Source organism: Chrysemys picta, chromosome 23 (assembly GCF_011386835.1).
Source record: "Chrysemys picta bellii isolate R12L10 chromosome 23, ASM1138683v2, whole genome shotgun sequence".
Classification (NCBI taxonomy): domain Eukaryota; kingdom Metazoa; phylum Chordata; order Testudines; family Emydidae; genus Chrysemys; species Chrysemys picta.
Genome location: NC_088813.1, coordinates 11151445 through 11175063, shown reverse-complemented (window position 1 = coordinate 11175063; position 23619 = coordinate 11151445). Strand labels below are relative to the sequence as shown.

The 23619-nt window shown below is 44.3% G+C and overlaps 1 protein-coding gene across 3 annotated transcripts in view; it reads left to right on the top strand.

The window, feature by feature from the left end:
- The window catches only part of MAN1C1 (mannosidase alpha class 1C member 1), an 89902-nt gene that overhangs the window by 37102 nt on the left and 29181 nt on the right, over nt 1-23619 (top strand). For all 3 annotated transcript variants that reach the window (XM_065577149.1, XM_042844696.2, XM_024107655.3), the window contains exon 3: nt 20960-21075. In XM_065577149.1, coding sequence (XP_065433221.1) covers nt 20960-21075 — 116 coding nt within the window. The remainder of the gene's footprint in view (nt 1-20959; nt 21076-23619) is intronic.

Sequence of the window (23619 nt, the reverse complement as noted above, 5' to 3'; positions counted from 1 at the left end):
CCATAACAAGTGTATAACTGTTATACTCTGCTTATGTGCGCTTATAACTGCTGCTTTTCTCACTTCTGCGCACAAGAACCAGAATGTGGCCTCTGAGTGTGCGCATTTCCTCAGCATGGACTGTATTTTCCATTATCTCTTGTACATTTCATTATATAAACCCTAATCTGCAGTTGAATCTGCATGGATGGGCCTTTACAGACTCTCAATGAAGTCACCAGGACTCACATAGATCATTATTTATTATTTTATTTAATATTGTTGTGAGCAAGACACGAGAAGTCATTCTTCCGCTCTACTCTGCTCTGGTTAGGCCTCAGCTGGAGTATTGTGTCCAGTTCTGGGCACCGCATTTTAAAAAAGATGTGGAGAAATTGGAAAGGGTCCAAAGAAGAGCAACAAGAATGATTAAAGGTCTTGAGAACATGACCTATGAAGGAAGGCTGAAAGAACTGGGTTTGTTTAGTTTGGAGAAGAGAAGACTGAGAGGGGACATGATAGCAGTTTTCAGGTATCTAAAAGGGTGTCATAAGGAGGAGGGAGAGAACTTGTTCACCTTAGCCTCTAAGGATAGAACCAGAAACAATGGGTTTAAACTGCAGCAAGGGAGGTCTAGGTTGGACATTAGGAAAAAGTTCCTAACTGTCAGGGTGGTTAAACACTGGAACAAATTGCCTAGGGAGGTTGTGGAATCTCCATCTCTGGAGATATTTAAGAGTAGGTTAGATAAATGTCTATCAGGGATGGTCTAGACAGTATTTGGTCCTGCCATGCGGACAGGGGACTGGACTCGATGACCTCTCGAGGTCCCTTCCAGTCCTATAATCTATGAATCTATGAATTTCTGTTACTGTAGTGGCTGGGAGCCCCTGTCACAGAGTAGGACCATATGGTGCTAGGCTCTGTACAAACACAGAACAAAAAAAGACAGTCCCAAGGAGCTTACACGGAAGGAATGGTCCGTCCTGCGCAGATCTGACTGGATGAATGGAGCTGTAGCTTGTGTGACGTCTGAGTTCCTGAAGATGAATTATGTCCCTAATGGTATTTTTAGAAATATGGACATTGTGTGATGCTCTCTTCTGCCTCCTCCCCAACCAGACCACCCTCTCCCCCGAGAAAAGATGAAGAACACCAGAAACTCGGCAGAGAATTGGAACAAATTTAAAATGTGTGTGTGTCTGTGTGTGTGTGTGTGTGTGTGTGTGTGAAATATTTTGTGGCCTCTGGCATTACAGCTTTTATTTTTTAATTCTCCATTTGACTTTCCCTTGTCTACTCAGAAAGGAGAGATAGATATAAATTATGTAGCAGGAAGCCCATCTCTTCTCTTTATTTTTAATTCACTGCTATCCGTCTTTTTCAAAAATGAACTTCTAAGAGACTAGGTAGGGTCAGAACTGATCTTGCTATGTTAGCTTTTAATTTTAGGGCTTAACTCCTTTATCGTGTTTTTTGTGGTGCTACCTAAGTGCCTTAAACTTTTAATTATTTTTCTCATAGAATATTCATCTAGATTAGTGCGAGACTTCGCCTGTTTTTCATTCACCCCCCAGGTGATCCCATGTAGAACCGCTTCTTTTACAGCATTGTGTTCTGTGTAATTTCTCTAGGTATCCTCCTTCATTCCCTGTATTCTCTCATCTTTCTGAAACATGCCTTCTTTTGGCATGAAAGAGCTGAAAATCGCTTGTCCTGTTTAATACCTATTTAGCATCATCCCATAGGACATCAACTTTCATATCTGATTTGTCAATGATTTCAAAGCTAGCTTCACGTGGCAGGCACTTTAATTCTAAGACCCTCACGACTTTTAAAAAATATTCTCTTTTGAGATTAAACTTCTCTGGCGTGTTCTCTCCACAAAAGATAAAAAGGAAAAAAAAATTTTTTTTGCGGAAGTTTGAAGAAAATCCCTTCAGCCTTTTCTTGAGTTGTCAGCGTGGTTTTTTTGTTCTTAATAAAATTGTTTAGACATTTTGTGGTGCTTTGTTCTCAAAAGTCCTAATGCACCATGCTGCATGTGATTCCCAAATGGAAAAGCGGATTGTGCTGGACTTAAGTTAAAAATTGATTGAGGAAAATCAAGATGCTGTAGATGAAAATGATGTCATAAGGGCATGATTCATTGTCTATGCCAGTTGCAATGTACAGTGCATATGGGTGCTGAGATTTACAAACATGCAGTTAAGAGCACCTAAGTATATTTTCATTTTTTGCCACAATGCTTTTATTTGAACTTATGATCACATGCAGCTGTATTTTCTTCTGGGAAACATATTATGTGATTACAACATTCTGGTTGAAACTTTGTGCTCAAAATCACTAAATTCCAAGCGATGGCGCTCACAGAAGCCATAACTCAGCCATATTGCACATATGAATCCCTAAAAGCCATGAACTTGGTGCTTTCTGCATGTGATAGCAAATAATCAGGTATTTAGGAACTAAGAATTGAGTTTTCCCTTTGGCTGAGGATAGAAGAGCTTCCATTGATTTCACTGAAGCTCTATCCATGTATCTGAGGACAAAATTTAGCCTGTAGGCATTAAAATTAGCATCTTATAATAGCATAAAGTGTTTCTTATGCCAGGCGGGCTGAGTTCTGGTTGCTGTGGGAATCAGTATTTTGAATTTCCTGATACCTCTGCACAACCAAAATTCTAATTCTAACGTACTGCTTGTTAATGTAGCTTTTTGGTTTTGCAGTTAGTATGTCAGAGCAGTCAGAAAGCCGTTTAAATAGAAGTTCTTTCTCTCCCCCCGCTCTAGTTCATCTCTAAGAGTCTGAACCTGTGAAATGCTTGTTGGCATGCCATGATTCCCATTGGCTTCACTGAGTTATGAGGGTATTTGGAACCTTGCAGGGAGGGGCCCAAAGAACCATTTCTAATACTGCCAGTTTTAGCCAGAAAGAAGAGGCTCCTCTTTAAAGTGTCTAGCATCTCCAGGCACTGCACCTCCCATTCAGCTGTACACGGAACAACGGAATTATTTGTATTTGAGGGGAGAGGGAAGCTTTATCCCTGCACCAGATCGTCTCTGTTCATTTATAAACCCATCACAAGGATTGAGTTCTCAGGCCCCCTGGGTTACAGAGCATCACATAGGAGATAGGTACTTTTCCTCTCCCAAACTAAAATGCTCTTTCCGCTCTAAGAAGCGCCTCCAAATGAATCTTCTGCATCATTCACTGAGGGAGACATATTGTCTAGAGTTACAAGTGGCTTCTCTCCTTTCCTGTCATAACACATCTGCCACCGCCTTTTGGAAAATGTATTTGGAAGTTGGAAGGGCACCTTCTTTTTGATTATTTTAGCAAAGTCTCTCTCTCTTGAATTATAAGATGAATTAGCAGCCTCTGCTCATTAACTGCTAGCTATGTCTCTTGAAGTCCATGGATAATTGTTTTAGATGGCATGTGTGTGTTCACTTTAATAGGCCTGCTGAGGCCCCTCTCATTTAACTGATGCAGTCCCTCAGGGTGGCATGTGAAGAAAAAATAAAAAGATATATGCCTATTACCTTTAACCAGTCTAAAAGTAATTTCAAACAGACAGAAGAGAAATGAGAAGCTTTTCACTCCAATTGCATGTCCGTTGTCCCCCATCCCTTAGCCTGTTTGAAGCAGTGTACCCAGCCTTACTCCTCGCTGGTTATCAAATAACCTAACTTCGCAAGAAATAATCATGTCAATTTCACTGACATCCAAGTGCTGTTGCCGAAATGAAACAAAAAACCTCTCTCCCAAAGGAGTATTTGTATCAATAATGCTTTCAATTTCTCACTGAGCTCTCCATAGCAGATGTGCAGTCTTGCTGCAGTAGGCCCTTAAGGTCCAATACAGCCAGTTTCTCCCTTCAGCAGCTCTTGAATAGAAAGTAGTTCAATTTGAACTCCAAGAAGATTTGCTAATCCTTTACACAATACACAATGCCTGTCAGCAGAAGATCTCCACACACCTGAAGATGAGTTTTACAGACGAAGAAACTGAGGGACAGAGGATTAAACTTTGGGATCAGACACCACTAGCACTGTGGAGCCAGGCCTGGTAATAAAGGTACTATTACTATGCTGTGCATTTAAGTTTCATATCGAGTGCCTCCCCTTTTCAGTGCACAATAAGAATCTTGTCAAATAGCTTTGGTCACCCTGACTTCCCATTGTAGTTTACCTTGCCATCGTCAACTTTCTAAATTAACTGAATATCTTTCTTTCTGTTCCTCCCTGGCACCCAACTGCCCTTGTTCAGAGAGAGACAGCAGAAAATTCTTTTGAACAACAGACTTAATTCTTTGGGGGAGATTGAGAGTTGAAAACCATGAATGGTTTATAATACAAAAAAACGATTTCCTCCCCAGCTGGAGGAATCCACGTACAGTATTGAATTTGACCTTAGCAACCAAATAGCTAAATCTCATGGGGCTCTTCTGTAGTTGGTGCCAGGTTTACCTGGTAACTGTGCAGCACATATGCTGACACACATTGTACAGTACAGGTGGCATTGTGATTCATTAACACTTCCTGTGAATTCAGAGGATCGACTCATGTTAACAAAGAAAAACAGATTGAGATGTCTTGTAGGCAGATGTTTGGGCAGATCTTATTAATGTGGTCTTTAAAATTCTTCTTATTCCAATGGGAAGTGGAATATCCTCATTTGGCAAACAGATCTCTCAAAGTTCTGTCGACATTCTGTAGCTCTGTACAATAAGACATCTCATTCCCAAGCCACGTACAATAGGATTATCTACCCTCATGTTTTCTATGCTTGTTTGCAGGAAATGATCAGCGCTTTTATTTTTCCTCACTTTGGGCAAGGATAACGTAATTATTTCAGAAGTGTGTATCCTTATCTCTTAGTTCTCACCTTGATATAGGTGTGCACTGTTTGGGGCCGTCACTTTTGCAATGTCTTGAGTGCATCCTCTGACTGGAGTGAAGCGGGTGGATTTCTGAAGAATCTGTTAGAATCAAGTAGTTGCAAGAAAATTAATATCTGCTTCTGTCACTGCAAATGTTCATCTAGCTGACTGTATTTTTAGCATATGTGTAGGATATTAAATATTTTGGGGTTGTATGTTTTGACTTATGCACAAAATATAGAGCAAGGAGGATCAATATGGAGGAGACAGAAACATTCTGAATATGAGGTGTCTTGTAACTCCAGCAGTGGTGTGTATTTGGATTGGTTTATTTGGAAAGCAAAAACAAATGAAGTTACTCAAAAGCAAATAGATTTTTAATTTGCAGGAGAATGTGCTGATAAGAATGGAATGGATCTTTTCAAGTTCTTAGACTAATCGTTGTCTCCTTTATCTCTTTGTAATGGTACTTTATTGCTCTGATGTAGTTTGTTTAAGGCAGTGGTTCTCAAACTTTTGTACTAGTGACCCCTTTCACGTACCAAGTCTCTGAGTGCAACCCCTCCTTATAAATAAAAAACACTTTTTAATATATTTAACACCATTATAAATGCTGGAGGCAAAGCAGGGTTTGGGGTGGAGGCTGACAGCTCGCGACCCCCCATGGGGTCCCGACCCCCAGTTTGAGAACCCCTTGTTTAAGGTAATGTAAACTGAACAAAGTTACAGTCTTATATCTTTTAAATTCACAGACAAAATCACAATAGAAAATAAACTGAGTTAAGGCATTAACTGTGATCTATTGTCATTGGGATTGCAGAATTTATGTGGTATATAATATTGTCTTGATGATGTGGTAGGAACAATTTATAGACTGCTGAAATAGTAGGATGTAAAGGGACAATTTTATAAGGCCTTAATTCAGCATTTCAGTTTCTAAAGTCCTGTAAACCTTTTTGATACATTTCCTTCGCTGTTCTGTTTAATTTACACTAGCTGAACTAGCATTGTGCCTCTATTCCAGAAAGCTGGTGATGGGAGAGAAATACATTAGCAACTGATTTGATCCTTCTGATTATTTGATCACAAACTTATTTTCTCTTGCCCCACCTCTTTCAATTTTGGAATCTGCTCTAGAATCAGATTATATCACTCAAAAGTGGTTTATCGAAAAAAGTTTCCGTATTAGAGGGTAATTAGCAGAGAGGAAAAGTTAAACTTGAAACAATGGGACCTTTGGACTGTAAAGTAAAGTTAAAACTGAAGGCTACAGAGTGTTTTATTTTAGCTAATATATGTCAGCATGGGGCGGGAGGGGAATGAGTAACTAATTTGCCAAACTTGAGGAGTTTGAGAAGGGCAGAGTGAAGATTAGCCGGTTCAGATGACTGAGGAGTAAAGATAGGGAACTTGCTACTGCAGTTGACCAGATTTTGGTAGCAAGCTAATACAAGAAGAGTTGTTTAGTGAGGGTCATGGCTGGTATTGTTCTGTGACTCCCATGTACTGTTGAGCCTTATTTGTTGTGTTTTTGTAGCTGAAACTGAGTTTTAGTACCGTAATTATAATTATCAGAGAGCTACAAGCTCTTCCAAGGCCTCTTTGACCTGAGTTGACAGAGTCCCCATGGCTCCTAGCAATACCTTCATCAGTGATTTAGAGAATAGCATAGAGAGTACACTTATAAAGTTTGCGGATGATACCAAGCTGGGAGGGGTTGCAGATGCTTAGGAGGATCGGATTAAAATTCAAAATGATCTGGACAATCTGGAGAAATGGTCTGAAGTAAATAGGATGAAATTCATTAGGAAGGAACAATCAGTTGTACACATACAAACAGGGAAATGACTGCCTAGGAAGGAGTACTGCAGAAAGGGATCTGGGGGTCATAGTGAATCACAAGCTAAATACGAGTGAACAGTGTCACACTGTTGCAAAAAACAAACAAAAAACATACATCATTCTGGGATGTATTAGCAGAAGTGTTGTAAGCAAGACACAAGAAGTAATTCTTCTGCTGTACTCTGCTCTGATGAGGCCCCAACTGAAATGTTGTGTCCAGTTCTGGGTGCCACATTTCAGGAAAGATGTGGACAAATTGGAGAAATTCCAGAGAAGAGCAACAAAAACGATTAAAGATCTAGAAAACATGACCCCCGTGAGGGAAGATTGGAGAAGAGAAGACTGAGAGGGGACATAACAGTTTTCAAGAACATAAAAGGTTGTTACAAGGAGGAGGGAGAAAAATTATTCTCCTTAACCTGTGAAGATAGGACAAGAAAGAATGGGCTTAAATTGCAGCAAGGGAGGTTTAGGTTGGACATTAGGAAAAACTTCCTAACTCTCAGGGTGATTAAGCACTGGTATAAATTGCCTAGGGAAGTCGTGGAATCTCCATCATTGGAGATTTATAAGAGCAGGTTAGACAAACACCTGTCAGGGATGGTCTAGATTAGAATAATACTTAGTCCTGCCACGAGAGCAGGGGACTGGACTAAGGTCCCATCCAGTCCTACGATTCTATGATTCTGTGATTGTGCAGTGAGCTTTTGCAGAATTGCTCAAGGCCTAACAATCTTCACAGTTGGATTTGTTGCCAAAATAATCTTGAACGGAGTAAAACCATCTGTGGAGACCCTCCTCTTCTGAGTTCTGTAATGTGCTGCTACCACCTGTAGGCCATCTCATGACATGATCTCAGGCAGCTACCAAAGCATTTTCCTGAGTCACTGGGCAAAAAGGTCAGAAGTTCAGTGTGGTCTCAGAGCAATATTAATAAGCAAAACCAATGTAATGGCTTCTTTTCTAGATTTTATTCTATCAAGGCATTGATTTTAATCAAAACCAACTCAATCTTTTGAAGCCTCCAGAAGCTACAATTACCAGAAGAAAGGACGTTGGTGTATCAGTCCTTGGTTTCTGCCCTTTGTGGTGCTGAGGCACCCGAAGAGGTAAAGCTAAATAATGTATCATGAGTGAATTCTTCTGTGACTGAGCAGTTAACAAGCTCATCATGTTCCATGGAAACAGCATCCTAATTTTTATTCCAAACAAGGTTTCGGTACTAATTTTTGTTTTGACAAATATGATTTGACATAAGAATAGTGGGAGTCAGGGCCTTTCATTTTTGATCTAGGTTTACATTGCTATGATCTGAATTCCTCTCCCTCTCTCTTGTTCCTTTCAGTTGTAAGCTTGGTTATTAAAGTTAGCAAGAAGCCATTTGAAAACTCCTTGCTCTGTAGCATTTAAACAGCCCTGCTATATGCAAGACTAAGTATGATAGCTTTTTAATGACTTGTGCTGTTCGCTTTGAGCATTGGCACAATGGATTACTGTGGGGGGGGGGTTGTTATTTTAAAGAGCCTTGCTGAAAACAAAAGATTCAGTTTCTATTCAGTGAGAAACTTCACAAGAGAATGTTGACTAGGCAACTGAGTCAGGACTTCTGGGTTTTATTCCCAGCTCTGCTGCTCATTCTGTGTATGAGATTGGTACAAGTCTCTCAAACTCTCTGCTTCCTCTCTTTTAGAAAGGAAGCAGTACTTACCTGTCTCCAAGGGGTGCTGTGAATCTTAATTAACGGCTTTACCCATCATAAGAAGCTGCAGATTCAAGTCATCAGTATGCCGATGATTTCAGTGTTATGCATCTCTCTTAGCAGATGCAGCAAGGTGCTATAAAAACCTGCTAGATGTGGTAGCTAGATGTCACAATGCCTGCAAGAGATAAACAGATGGATGAAGCACACGTGGCTGCAGCTAAACTCAGACAAGACAGAGGTAGAGCTAATTGATAAAGGGAAGCACTTCCAAGAGCTGGCTAAGATGCCATCCCGTGCCTGGCACTGAGGGCAAGCGTGCCCCCTTCTCCACATTACAGAGGCAGTACATAGTCTCAGCACTGCCCCTTCCACACAGATAGCAATGCTAGGAGAACCAGTCCATGCCCACTCCTGTCTGATGAAGATCTGACAACTGTGATACCATGTCATCACTTTCTCTATGTTGAAGGAGATGATGCGACTACGAAGTACAAGGGTGAGGCTGTTGAGAACTGGAGGCAGGGCATGTTTGGAGGAAGGTCCTAGACGGTGAAACATCTGACCAGAAGAAATCAGGCTGAGCCCAAGTCTATTAGTGCCGAGGGCAAAATGCAAGATTAATTGTAGGAAGCTCATGGCAAAATCATGCAAGGCTGAAGAGAGCTAGTGGAGGGGAAGAAGAGTCTCATTTTGCATATACAAGTGCATGAGCACAGTCTTCATGTCCTAAGGAACGGCAGCCTGCTAAGCAGAGTACGGTGTTCCTTTTGGAATGTCCTTGTGCTCTTTAACTGTCTGCAGTGGCCCCAATTTAGCAGGGTGTTAAGGCACCTTCATTAGGCACTAGATCAAATTGATACTCTCAGTGCCTCGCCAACATCCTTGAGGCAAATGATTCTGTAATCCATATTCTGAAAACTTCCATGGAGCAGGAGTGGTGACCCAGAGCAGATCTGACCATGTATTTGCAACTACAGCAGACCTCTATTTAAATGCTCTGTTTTTCTGTACCCAGACACAAGCTCTCATTGAGTAGCATAAGACAGAGAACACCTTGCCGAAACTAAGTGAAGCAGCCTTTGGAGTTGCACCATGGTGGCAATTCTTGGGGTCGTAAACCTGTTCATCATGGTGATCTAATTCCTGGCATCAGCATCAAGAGCGGGAGCCAGCTGGAGTCTTTGGAAATGGCAGCTTCTCCTTCTTTGGCTAATAAGCGGTTCCTTTTCAGCTACACGTTTGCTGAAAGCCTCACTTGTAGATCTCCCCTAATGAATCTTGAGGGACAGATTCATAGTTGAGTCTCTCAAGTCTGGTCTTTGTTGTCATTTGCTATAAGGAGCTAGTGGAGGACAGATCAGTTGGTTAACACCTGTGAGGACTGCATATGAAAAAGAGGCAGGTTTCCAGGAAAGATAAATGGTTCAGATTGTGTGGAGGATATGAGGTATTTCCCTCTGTAAAGGGTCCCTGAAAGCAGAACTGATAAAATGAGGGGTCCTTTCTTGGTGGGCTGTTACTTTGCATGCCCACTTAATTCAAACCTTCTGTGACAAAGGGGAAAGCGAAATTCAAGCAGTGTTGTGAACATATGATCTACTCTCTGGGCTCTCGAGTAGCCAACGTCTTGTGCTCTTTCTTTTCCCAGTAAGGCGCTCACCGTGTTAGAACAGCCAGCAAGGCCCAGGGAATTGACTTGCTGTAGAGCACAAGCCAACCTCTTCCTACTGTTTGTTTCGAGTGCAACAAAGGGGTTGGAAATTCTGCGTCTGGCTGCACTGAAAGGCACTGCTTAGGAAAAACCAAAGGTTGTTTGCCTGAGTTATGGGCTTTGCCTTTTAACAGTTGGATCTGATAAGACAGCTCCAGAGCAGGAGATGGCAGCCCTTTGGGTGCAACAAATACATAATACATTTTCTGGAAGCCTCGTGGGGCCAGGGGAATGTGTTCACAATATACTTAACGATCTCACGAGCACAAAAGGTTCTCTGTGTTTGTCCCCTTTTTCCCTTCATGTTCTCTCTCCTTCCCTTCTTTCCTAGATTTGTCCCCTCCTTCCACTCCTGCTCACTTCCCAGCCACATACCTGCAAGTAAAGCAGCAAAGGGAAATCCACCCGTTACTGTAAATTACATCTTGCTGATCTGTCTGCATGTGGAGCATTGGAAGTAAGAAGCAGAGGTGCTTTGCATGGGCACCTCTGACACTTGTGCCGAAGGTTGCTGAGCTTGCTCCAGAAGATAAAACCACACTGTTCTGAAGGCTTGAGGCTGTCTTCGTGTTGTGTCTGCCTCGCTACGTGTCAGCTCCCAGAGAGATGGCAGAAGTGCTAAGCCAAAGGTATTGGCAAAATGTCTGGGAAAAGGGAGATGCTTTGGGGGGAAGATTTTCTTCTTTTCTTTGATACATTTTTAAAACTAGGACAGTTTCACTTTGCCCACGGGGCTCTTTATAACCAGGGCAATCAACCAATTCGTGGGAACACCGTGAGAATGGATGTTCTAGCACAATAGGCTCTTGTGATAGCACCTTGTAATTCCTAGCGAGGTCGTGATTATAAACCTAAGCAGGTGCAGAGCAGTTTGAGTTTGCAACGGTTGAATATCAGCCCTGAACTTTGTGGTTAGCAAAGCTGCTGTGACAGAGAAGTAAACCCCTAGTACTCGACATTATATTCAAACTAGAGGCTGCATGGTGTATGCGCCTGGAGCTGATGGTCTTGGCCTGCCCGTGTTTGTTAAAGTGATGGGTTTTTTGGTTTTGTTTGCTTGCTCATGATAGGTAGCAGAAAGGAGCCTCACAATGAAGTATAGGGTGTGATTGTTGCTATAGTTATCTTAGTTCAAAGTGCTTTTCAAGCCTTCATTAGTTCTAACACTGCTGGCAGGTGGCTGGCATACATGGGGAAGCTGTGACCTTGGGCAAGACACTTAACCTCAGCAGGCCAGTTTAATTGCTGGTGTTGCTGGTGTTACACTAGGGATGAAGTTGATAACATGCGTGTCTGAGTCTGGCAGCGCCAGGATTAGCCTGGTTCCCAGGCCCAAGCTCATTCCAGCTGCCTGTTTTTATACTGTACATTGCAAATAAAGCTGCACTGTTCACGTCTCTTCTTAGCATTTATTTGCTGGGACCCCGAAGAAGAGCATGTTAGCAGCCCATGTACCAACAGTTGAGGCGTGTCTGTACCAGGCAATCCCAGCTGCTGTTTCTGTTCTCTTTATATTTCACTTGGGTGAATGGAGCCTGTTCTTTTCTTTTCTGCTTTGATTATTATCGTTCATCTGTTGCGTATTGGCCTAAGTCCATGGGCTCAACTTGAATATAATCAATGCAAATCTCTGTCTTAGCATAAAAGTAAACCTTAGGCTTCACTGTTAAGCAATGGCAGTAAGAGAAAAAATATTGATTGTGTTCAGATACTGTTGCCTGTACCCCAGGGCACCCTGGTCAGTGGTTACTTAGGCCTGGTCTGCAGTACAAAATGAGGTTGATTTATAAAAAATCCACACCCCAAGCAGTGTAGTTAAGCCAACTTAAATCCCCATATACACAGTGCTAGGTAAAGAAGAAGTCTTCCATCAGCCTAGCTACCACCTCTCGGGGAGGTGGATTACCTATGCCAATGGGAAGATCCTTCCCGTCAGGGTAGGTAGTGTCTACCCTGAGGTGCTGCCCTGGTGCCGCTGGGGCATTTTAAGTGTAGACAATCCCTTAGAAGTTTAATGCTGTAGTTACATGACAGACATTTAAACTTGTTAGTGTCTTTGAATGTGCTGTTTGATATACGTCTTCCACAGCATTCCTCATATGGCCCAAAGGTTACGTGCTAAACCTCCTAACGAGCCCTTGGCAGCGTATTCAAACCATCACCACTGCTGGCACTGACACCTTTCTCGACAGCCTCAAGAGAGGCCACCAGTTAAAAACAGTGAAACTGAGGGTGAAGAAGACCCATTAACGCGTCCAGTTCATACCCCTGCTGGGGCAGGACTGTTCCTTATGGTATTGCTTACCAGTGCCTCGTCTCGTGTAATTTTAAATGTTTTTAAAGCAGGGGCTTCCAGCAAGTCCCATGAAGACTCTTCCATGATTGACTAGCCATGGAGATTCCACCCTCCTCTTGTCCCTGGATTTGGTTCCCTCCAGGCTAGTTCTGAGGCATGTTAGCTTTGGACGTTGCGGTGACTTTTGTACTATTACTGCCTGTTTCCAGAGCTGTCCATTCAGCACCTGTCACGATGGTTGCATTAACTTAATATTTGTTGGTGATTTTTGCAACTGAATTAGTGAGCTTCGATGAATGATTTGCTCTCTGGGTGGGTAAAAATAGAAACAGAGCTGCCTTGTTGCCTTCCTGGATGTCTCCCTTCTTCTCTCTTAAAAGATTAAACACACTTGAGGCTTAGAACGAGGTGGTACAAGCTCTCCCTGGAAGTGATGAGCTGGAGAGTTGAAGCTTTGTATTACGCCTGTACAGTACTGCTTCTGGATTGCTGTTTGTCTTCTCTCAGATGAAAGCTTCAAATAGAGGCTCTTGTAGTCATGAAAACGGCCATGGCCTCTTCGGTGAGAAAAGCATCAACTCAATTATTATAGCTGAATTCGCTTGCATTTTACCTACCTAAAAATTCTGCCCATCATTTTAGTTGGAAGTGTTGTACTTTTTCACGCCAGTCCTGCACCTAAACTGTGTTGCATGCTATTAGCAGTATTAAGTAGTTGTCACATTTCACCCCCCAGGGGGCTGCATTTCTGGGGGGGGGAGAGATGTCAAATAGTTATAATTAAATTTTCCTTCAATATTAAATTAAATATTAATTGTTGATGAATAAGTGGCCATTACCTTCACAAGCAATAGTAGTGCACAGTGACTGGACACTAATGACGGCTGTGGGGGAAAGAGACTGCTGCAGGTAGCAGAAGGAATCTGCCTCAGGCCAACAAAAATGTTGGACATTTAGCCCATTGGCTACCGACTAGTTCAGTCTATAGTCCACACCTATCTCTGGAGACAGCCAAATTCCTCTTGCTGGAGAGAGAAGCCAGCTGGCCCCAAACATCTTCCCTTTCACTGTCCTGCTTGGAGCTGGATCTAGCCATTCTCAAGAGGATTTCTGGGTCAGAGGGTAGAGAGAGAGTCCACTAACATCTTTTCCCCTCCTCCCTCTAACAGGAGAGGGAGTGCCTCAGTGTCTCCTCCCCTTCCCCAAAGAAGTGGTGGCTTGTGTCTGGTGATTGGGAGGGTCTCAGAGCGGTGGTGGTGCTGGGGAATCCCAAAGGATTAGTCACCATCTGACTCCCAAGGGCAGTAACATTAAAACATCTCCCCAGGGTAAGAATAGGCCCTTTCTTTCATATTGCTCTCAGCCTTCAGCTTTGGGGCAGGATACCCCAATCTCCGGAGCTGCCTTTTGTCTGAATGTAATCTTCCTGTGATTACCCTGGAGCCAGCCGGTGTTTGAGTAATCAGATACTTTATCTCTCTAGAGTGGGTAGTGAGCTGAGAAGTATTCTCACTGATTAAAGATGACCTTCCACGAATGAGCAAAGCAGAGCCCTGGCTGGGGTCTGATAAGTTGCCCCGGAGGTGCAGGAGAGAAATCAATGGGAGTTGCAAAGGTTTTACAGCAGAGTTGAATCTGGCCTGTCCAATTTCAGCAGGAGTTGTGCCTAGGGTTTTGATTCTATAGCTCTGGAAAGGTGAAATATTTTTTGGAAATGTCTCGCAGAGTCAGCCAAGATATCACCTTCGGAAGTGTGTCTGTGTGTATTATAACAAACTGGCTAGCATCTGTGTAACACTGTCTTCTGTAGATTGGACGGAATCACAACCACTGGACTGTGTATCATAAGCCCTATACAACTGACTGCTAATGAACGTGCTCCTATAGGGCAGTGGTTCTCAATTCTATTTGATCGTACCCCCTTCTTTGTGTCTGTAGTAATTTACGCATTACAGATACGGATGCTTCACTTGAATCAGTTTCAGCTTGTTTTTCATTTGAGTTGGGGTTGGTTTTTTCTGTTGCACGAATGAGCCGATGAGCCAGTGTAATAAGAGCAAAAGCAAAACTACGATTGCGATCGATGCTTAAATGTGCACGCCGTAGCAAACGGATTAACGTACAGATGGCAACGACTTTGTATCACGCTAGGCAATCTGTCAAAATTCACAGCACCATGTAGAGTCAAATGCACAGCGCCATAGGTGCCGACTCTGGGTGCTCCGGGGCTGGAGCACCCATGGAAAAAAAAAGGTGCTGAGCACCCACTATATCGGCAGCCCCCCCCCCCCATATGGTCCTCCCTCTCTCCCCAGCACCTCCCGCCCACCGTGAATCAGCTGTTCAGCAGCATGCAGGAGGCACTGAGAGGGAGGGGGAGGAGCGAGGGTAGGGCACGCTCGGAATGGAGTGGGGCGGGGATGGGAAGAGGTAGGAAGGGGGCTTCAGGGAAGGGGTGGAGTGAGGGCAGGGCCAGGGGCGGAGAGAGGGTCAAGGCCACGCCCCCCCCCCCGGCAACTTAGAAAGACGGAGCCTCTACACAGCGCCATTTGAGGACCTGATGTGTCTGGAGGAATCAGCTTTGCTAGTTACTCATTGCTGTGGGTAAAATGTGCACAGTAAGTCCCCCTCCCCCCCAGCTTCTCACGCCCTCCCAGAATACATTCTGTGCCCCCAAGAGCGTCTGCCCCCCATTCTGAAAACCTCTTGTAGGGAAAGGTGATAGTGGCCTGTGTGTTTGGAACTAGAAGATGTTGGTCTCTCTCAGAAGTTCTGAATGGCCCTGTGTCATGGCCCACGGATCTCAAACCTGGTTCCCCCCGCCATGCTCCAAACCTCCACCTGACAGCCTGCTGGCAATAGCTTACCTGAGACTCACAAAGCCCAACCCCAGTGTCAGACTCTGCCACTGAGGTCCGAATGGTGGAGTCCCAGAGCAGCTGATTGTCCCACTGGCCCTATGCCAGCAGCAGGAACAGAAAGCTGCCCCAAACTACTGCACTCCACCCTGCACTGGATTGTGTGCCTTGTGCCTCCTACTATCACTACCCACTCCTGCTTCCCGGGCTTGATTTCCTGGCATTCCGACCCGACTTGACTCCTGGCATCCGAGTTGGGATTCCCAATCTCCATTTGTCTCCTGCTTCTGACCTCCCAGGATCCCAACCCAGCTGATTCTTGACCCCTGTCTTGTGACTGCAGACTCTGGCTCCGACTACTGGGTCTGGGCTGCCCATGAGCTGGCCACGAGACCCTGGTGTACAGCCGAGATGCAACTGTGAAGTCCCGGACAGCCATAGAATTGTTACAAATTTTGTTTTTGCTCTGAGAGGATTTCCATTTACATGGTGCCTCTCATTTATTATTACAGTAGAGTTTGTTGGGTTTAGGGAAAAAGTCACATACAGATGCTGCAGATCACTTTGGACGTGGCACAGAAGACAGGAAACATCTAAAAGACCCTTGTACAAAACACACAGCCTGCAGTTCCTCCAATATCCCTGTGTTCAAGGAATATTTAAATCAATAGTTTAATACGAGGCAAGGGACAAATGATCAGTGAAGCACGCCCTCTTTTATAAAATACAGGGGCAGAAAGCCAAACAACTCCGAATCATACTGGAACGAAGAGCAGAGCATATTTCTAAACCCTCAGAGGGTTTCATGTAGTTGAAGGCAAACATAAAAGGCTCTGTAAATGCAAACACTATTTTATTTTTCATTTCAATTAATCATCCCAGAAAACGGTGACTTTGTCTCTTTGTCCCTGTTTAGTTTCAGCAAATCCAACTTTTTATTATTGTCTCTTTGCAGATTATGAAAGGGTTGGTGGATTATATCATCATATTGAATCGAGCCTATTAGTGTGTTACTCTCAGAAGATCACAGTAATGGGTTGTGCCTCAGGCAAAGCTTCACTGTTTTTCTTCTTAACGTGTTTTGCCTGTGTCCATGTCGCTCAGCGCTGGTACGTTTCTCCCTGCTAATAGGAAAGCGCATAAAAATCGCATAATCATTAATATTGCAGAATCATTAGGATTGATAAAAACAGCTCTGACTGAGCCGATGTTGTTTTTCATGGTCACTGCATTTTGTAAACAAGCTACATAACCGTTAGCTTTTTTTTTTTAGACCAATCTTGTAGATCTGGTGGCTGTTTGACTCCATCTACAGCTCTTCCATAGATAGTGCCAGTTAGATGATCATTTTCCAAGTCTGTCAGAGCGAATGCATTTCCAGTGATTGGTTCCAGTGCGTCTCCCCCCAGTTTTTGTTGCAGACGGCACTCGGAAGCCGGCAATCTGTAGATGTGCAATCAAGTCTGGGCTTGGGTTTGATAAAGTCAGTCATGTGCTGACTGGTTGAAAAGTGTCAAAACTACAATCTCGTAACATCACCAAAGTAAGTCAGGGTGCCTTTCTTAAAGGGAAACAAGAATGTTTAAAATAGAAATCGGTCCAAACTAAACATCTAGATCCAATCACCTGCCTTTTGGGAAACACGGTATATTGTCTGCCCAGGGGATTATTTTTTAAATAAAGGAAGACTGAGATCTCCAGGTTTGTTGCTAACTATTCCCCATATTCACTTTTTCCCCTGCTCGCCAACTTACAGACATACCCCACGTCCTGTGAAGGTTTCTGGGTGTAATCCAACCGACGTTTCTTGTACTAAGTAGTACTATAATTAGAACCACCACTAGAGGGCACTCAAAATGTTCTGTCCCAATATGAATGCTTTATAGGACAGTTCTGACCTGGACCTGGCGTTTGTGGCTGAGACCCATTTTTAGTTTAATATAATTGATTTAAAATGTGAGAGGAAGTAGTTGAGCCAAAGCAGCAGCATCCCTCATGAAAGCTCCTGGATACAAGTCGAGTATTTGAGGCTTTGTGGTTGGGAGGGAAAGGGGAATGGTGGTACATAAGAACGGCCATACTGGGTCAGACCAAAGTTCCATCTAGGCCAGTATCCTGTCTTCCAACAGTGGCCAATACCAGGTGCTTCAGAGCACCTGGTATTGGCCACTGTCGGAAGATCATTTCAGAACAGGTCATTAAGTGATCCATCCCCTGTCGCCCATTCCCAGCTTCTGGGAAACAGATGCTAGGGACACCATCCCTGCCCATCCTGGCTAATAGCCTCCATGAATTTATCTAGTTCTTTTTTTGAACCCTGGAATAGTCTTGTCCTTCACAGCATCCTCTGACAAAGAGTTCCATAGGTTGACTGTGCGTTGTGTGAAGAAATGTTTCCTTTTGTTTGTTTTAAACCTACTGTCTATTAATTTCATTTGGTGACCCCTAGTTCTTGTGTTATGAGAAGCAGTAAATAATACTTCCTTATCTACTTTCTCCACCCCAGTCATGATTTTATAGACCTCTATCATATCCCCCCTTAATTGTCTCTCTTTTCCAAGCTGAAAAGTCCCAATCTTATTAATCTCTCCCCATACGGAAGCCATTCCATACCCCTCATCATTTTTGTTGCCCCTTTCTGAACCTTTTCCAATTCCAATATATCTTTCTTGAGATGGGGTGACCACATCTGCACGCAGTAATCAAGAGAGTTGTCACCAGCAGCATCACCCTCTGCAGAAATTAACGCTGAATCTGGCCCACCCACCCCTGCTGTCCGGTTCTCTTAGGAGAGTAGGTGTCAGGATTGAGGACAGAGTTGGGAGCAATGGAGCAATGCTTGAGTGCCTCTAATCTTAATGTAAGGGCAAAGCAATAACTTCACACAGAAGTCCTACTCCAGTGGGTGTTCAGGAAAATGCAGGAAATGATGGAGAAGCTTTAATTTGCCTTTTGGGGGGCTGGGTAATGGGTAGCTTCCAAGTGAAGAGCTATGTATATTGGGTTACGAAGGAAAATGATGGCCTACAATCTCAAAGTCCAGGCACATAGGGCAGTGACCTGTGTTCTCTTTTACTTCCCCTGCTGCATTGCGTTCCGATGACTAGAAGGACTTTTAGGGACTCTTAGCCACCAGAAATGAAACTGTGTCACTGAGATCCTTTGAGAACATGTCTCTGCTGCTGTTCACAGTACTAAACTATTTAAATCACACAGATATCAGCTTACATGAGCTACAATTCCATGTATTACCATTCCACATCTCAGCACAGGATACAATGTCACTGTCTTTTGTTGAAAGTCTTCCTGTGTAGTCCTGATTACTTTATACGGAAAGTCTGACATGGATTTTTACGTGGTTGACATGGCAGATCCAAGTACTTGTGAGGGACTGTGCTTAGTCTACGTATGCTTAATTGCCCTCTGCTGGAGAAAAATGGGCACACTCATGGATAACCATTCTGTTAGTTAAGTGAGTGGAGCTGTCCCTTGAGCTCACCAGGTCTCTGTTAAGCGTCCAAGGGCTTCATTTTTAATCATGCTGCTGCCACCTAATGCCATATACCATATATTTGTAGTGGGAAACCACGAGTCATCGCATGCCACAAATGTAGGCTCAGTGTTCCACAGAGCAAACAATATATTAATATTATGTTATCTTGAGTGTCATCTTTCACAAATTAAAGTATTGTTCTTGGCCGTCACCAAGCAGTTCTCCATGGTACTCAACCCCACCTGCACCAGGGGTTCTGGTGGCCCAGCTCCAAAGTTCTGGACCTTGGTCTTCTGTCATGAGATGTTCAATCTCACAGTGGGGGTAGCGTCTTGGAGACGGTGGTGAGCGGGGCTGAAATTTTGTGACGTCTCCACAAGCAAGGCAGTGTCATTGGCATAGTCTTGGTTGGTAAACACTTCTTGACCAATCTTGATTTCGATGAGAGGAATGGCAAGTCCCAACATTCCATCAGTAGCTCGACAGAATAGTGTTGGGGGGAGAATGCATCCCTGCTCCACACCAGAGGTTATGTAGAAATGTGGCAAAAGTCACGAACCAAGGCACAATTGCGCACCAGTATCAGTGTGAAGATCATATACTAGATTTAGCAGAACATTTGGAACACCAACTCCTTTCAGTGAGAGCCAAAGTGCTGACCGTTCGACTGAGCCAAAAGCCACTTTGAGGTTGATTACATGTGCCACATGAAGCAGACTGGTTAAATCCTCTGTGCACTTCAGCCAACACAGGGGCTGGCTTCCAACAACCCCCGCTAGGCCCCCGCCCCACCTCTTCCCGCCCCCACTCCAGCCTAGGCCCTGCCACCACTTCACCTCTTCCCCCAAGCCCACGCCCGTCTCTTCCTGCTCCGCCTCAGACCCACCTCTTCTAGCCCAGTTCTGCCCCCTCCCCGGAGTGTGCCCCATCCCCTCTCCTCCTCCCTCCCTCCCAGTGCCTCCTGCATGCCGCGGAACAGCTGATCTGCGGTGGGAAAGAGGCACTGGGGGGAAAGGGAGGGGAGCTTGGCTGCCGATGGGTGCTAAGCACATGCTATGTCAGCCAGAATCCAAAGGGTAAGTCCAGCGTCCATTGTTGACCGTCCTGCCGTGAAACCTGACTGCTGCGGACGACAATGTCTGTGAAGGAGCAGCTGAATCCTACCAAGCAGAACATGAACAAAGACCTTTCAGGGACCAAAAACAATTAGATTGGCCTGTAGTTGCCACACATAGTGCAAGATCCTCTGCCATTGTACAGGGACACTATGATGCCACCTGGCCTCCCTTCAGTCATTCATTTTATTGCGTTGCATGCTCTTCAGCCGTGTTGCCAGGATGGACAAAAACACCCCCGCACACTGTGCTCTCAAACTCACAAGAAGGGGTGCATGCCCTGGCCCTACCTGGTGGATTTGCAGGATTGATCCAGATCTAGGAACATCACCACATGATGTCTGTTGCAATGTCATCAACCGTGGTCACTCTGGCTAGCACAATGGTCCCTAGTAGACTATGCATGTTTGATGATGAACTCACTGGGGAGCTGGGCAACCCTGTTTTGGAACCAGATTAGACAGAGACTGCAGTTTGGGTATGTAGCCAAGTCAGGGCACGGCTTTGCATCTGATGGGTTGAAATGTCACAAGCTGTTCTGATTTCAGGCACGTTCCAGAACTGGAAAATAAGGCCAAGATTTGCAGACGTGACTAGTGATTTTGGATGCCCAACTGGGGGCCCATTTTTCAGAAAGTGCTGAGCATCCGCCTTCTGAAAATCAGGCCCCTTTTAAAGATCCCAAACTCACTAGTTCTGTTTGAAAATCTTTGGGCCAAGCTCCTTTCACAGCCTCTGTCCATTTAATTCAGGTCCAGATGCCAAGCGGAACATTCCCAAAGTTCAGCAGAGTTCCCACCTGAAGTTCTGGTCTGGGCTGTGTCTAGTATACAGCCATGTACTGTTGCAGTTCTTTACTTAATCTCAACAATTGCTCTCATCCTATCCTAACATGCTATTGTTTTACCCCATTTTTAAAGATGGAAACGGAGGGAGCGTCTTAAAAGGTTGACGCCTTCCCCAATGTGCACAGTCGCCTTTTGTGTTAAAGGGTGAAATGAAAATGAACCTGAGCAGATATCCAAAAATGAAAGGTGTATAAGATTTAAACAAGTTGTTCTTTGTTTGCCAATACAGGGGGCCTTCGAGGGGCTACCATAGTGGATGCCTTAGATACTCTGTACATCATGGAGCTTGGGGAGGAATTCCAAGAAGCGAAAAGCTGGGTGGAGAAGAGCTTTGACTTGAATGTGGTGAGTCAGTAATGGAAAACGTCAGTCTGTGCTGCAAAAATGCCTGGTACATCCCTTGGTGTGTCCTAGTAACAGCATTTGGATCCAGGGGTATTCTGCTAGGACAGTCTTTGAAGGGGAAAAATATAGTTTGCAAGGGCCAATGAGTCAGATTCATAAATTGCAAGGCCAGAAGGGAACATTGTGATCTAACTAACCCTCTGCATAGCACAGAGCACAGAATTCCACCCAGTGAGTCCTGCATCCATCCTTCATTCCTGAGGGCTTCAGTAGAATTAGCCTGAACAGGGTGTCATGCCCTTTCTGTTAGAAAATTACCATTTTTAGAAACTCCAAGGAAGTTTGATCAGTGTAAACAGGAACCCTCCAGCATATGTCCCCCAGATTGAACTCCCCCATGATATCCGTTTTTCTTTCTGTATATTATAGACTGATCACCCTGCTCTTATGGAGGGAATTTTTGACACCCCTCCTTACAAATTATTGATCAGTACATCTGTGTGTTATGCAAAGGCAGCACAGGACCCCAAAGCTAACGAGAAGGGGGGGAAGGGACAATTGTGCCAGGGCCCTAAGTTCCGGGGCACCCCCAAATGTCTGTAACATCTGTGTAAATAGAGGGAAAGGGGTGGGGCCCCAAATTTCTCTCGACGGGCCTGACTCCAACCACAGTGCTGGGACACTAGAGAAGTATGAAAAATGAAGAGCTCCGGCTACAGAATGGCCAGCACTCCTTCCTGTATGTTCCTTGAAGGGCTCCCATCTACATACAGAGTCGTTCTTCACTTGCGAGATGGGACCACAGCCTGACGTGGTGGTCTATGGAGGCCATTAAACTCAAAATGCCATTAAAATTTTAATTTCCTTCTGTCTGCCCTAGTTAGTACATGGGGAAAAATGGTTCTCCCCATGTGAAAAATGAATGCAGCTGCCTTTTTAGAAAAGTATCATTTGGGAATGGATGGCCGTCGCGGATTCATAATAGGAAGATCACATCTGATAAATTAGGTTGAATGCTTTTAAGTATGTTACTGAATCGATAAACAAGGGACAAAATCAATGGGGAGATAATTTATCTGGATTTGACAAAAGCTTTTACTCCTGGCCCACACAATAGATTGATCGGCAAAGACTAAAATGAATGTTATAGATTGATCACTGATGTCAGACGTGCAGTGCAGAGAGAGAAGGGTTGAAATTAATTAAAAATTGGCTTTGAGAGAAGAAGCTGACCTAGTCAGGCAGGGGTGGGACGGTGGCCTTGACTGGAGAGGGGAATCCAGTGCGAGGCTGAAGAGAGAAATGATTAGGAAGGAGAGGGTGTCATTTCAAAAGCAGCCACATTTGCTGCTGAGATAATTTGCCAGCATGGGGAGTAAAAACAGTTTCAGAGCTACAGAGCAAACAGAGGAAGGTCTATTATCATCTGTCAGCAACATGTCACTCCAGGGCTGTTCGTTCCACTGGCTGCCCATTAAACACAGTAACACTGGAGGGACTGGTCTTGCCTTTTAAAGCGGGCTGGATCCAAACTCTCTGACAGGCGGCCCCTCCCTCTGCAACCAAGGTCCCCCCAGGAGAGCTGCTGTCTTCAGGGATGGTGGAACTCTCAGCAACTAGATTGAGGGGAGGGGTGGGGCCTGACTCAGGCAACGGGGAAAAAGAGACAGTTCAGGTCTGTGGCAGAGCAGCCGTTTGGATTTACTGACTAATGGCAAGTGTGGTGTAGATACCTAGACAGACCATTGACTATGTGGGAAGTGCAAGTTAGCTTAGAGAAGTGTGAGACAGTGAGGCTGAGGGACAAAACTTATCACCCGACTCTAAAGGGAATGCAGCACGGATGACTGTGTTAACCAGCATCTGTCTGTGTGTACAGCAGTGCTCCATGATCCTGATTAATTTATAGCTTAAGAACTAGTGCCCAGCAAACAAATCATTAGTTGCTAATTGCTGCTATGTTAGGTCCACTGATTTTATTTCCCAACCTGGATCTTTTGCTTTCTCTCCTCCTTCCAGTCCAGCCTTTTCCAGGTTCTCCCTCTCTCTCCCCCTTTATAATAATGTCACTTCCTACGTGATCTTGAGCTGCTTCCTCTGGCTTTTGCCTCCCTCTCTGGATGGCAAATTGTGTCTCAGATCCTTCCAGCCTTCCCTGGGAGAAGACATCTGTTTGCATGTGTAATCCAGTAGGATTGTTGGAAGGGACAGGTGAATGCAGTGGGTAAAGAATTCCTCCCTCTCTATCCCATTCGCTGAAATTGCTGCACTCTTGCGAGAGCCTCCTGTTGGTAGTTTTATGTGTTTATTTGAGGGGAAAGAATAATTTGCCTGGCAGGTTCACAGTCCAGGAGCACAGTTTAAAAAGCACAGTTTGAAAGCAATTGCTTTGACATTTGCTGATCGGGAGTTGGAATAAAATAGATCTTAACTAGTTCCAGGTGAGTGGCTTCCTGAGAGGTTCAGTGAACCACATCACTGCCTGTTCACCATCTCCCAGCAGGGCACGTGGGCACTGGTTTGTTTGTCTCCCACTCAGTGTGG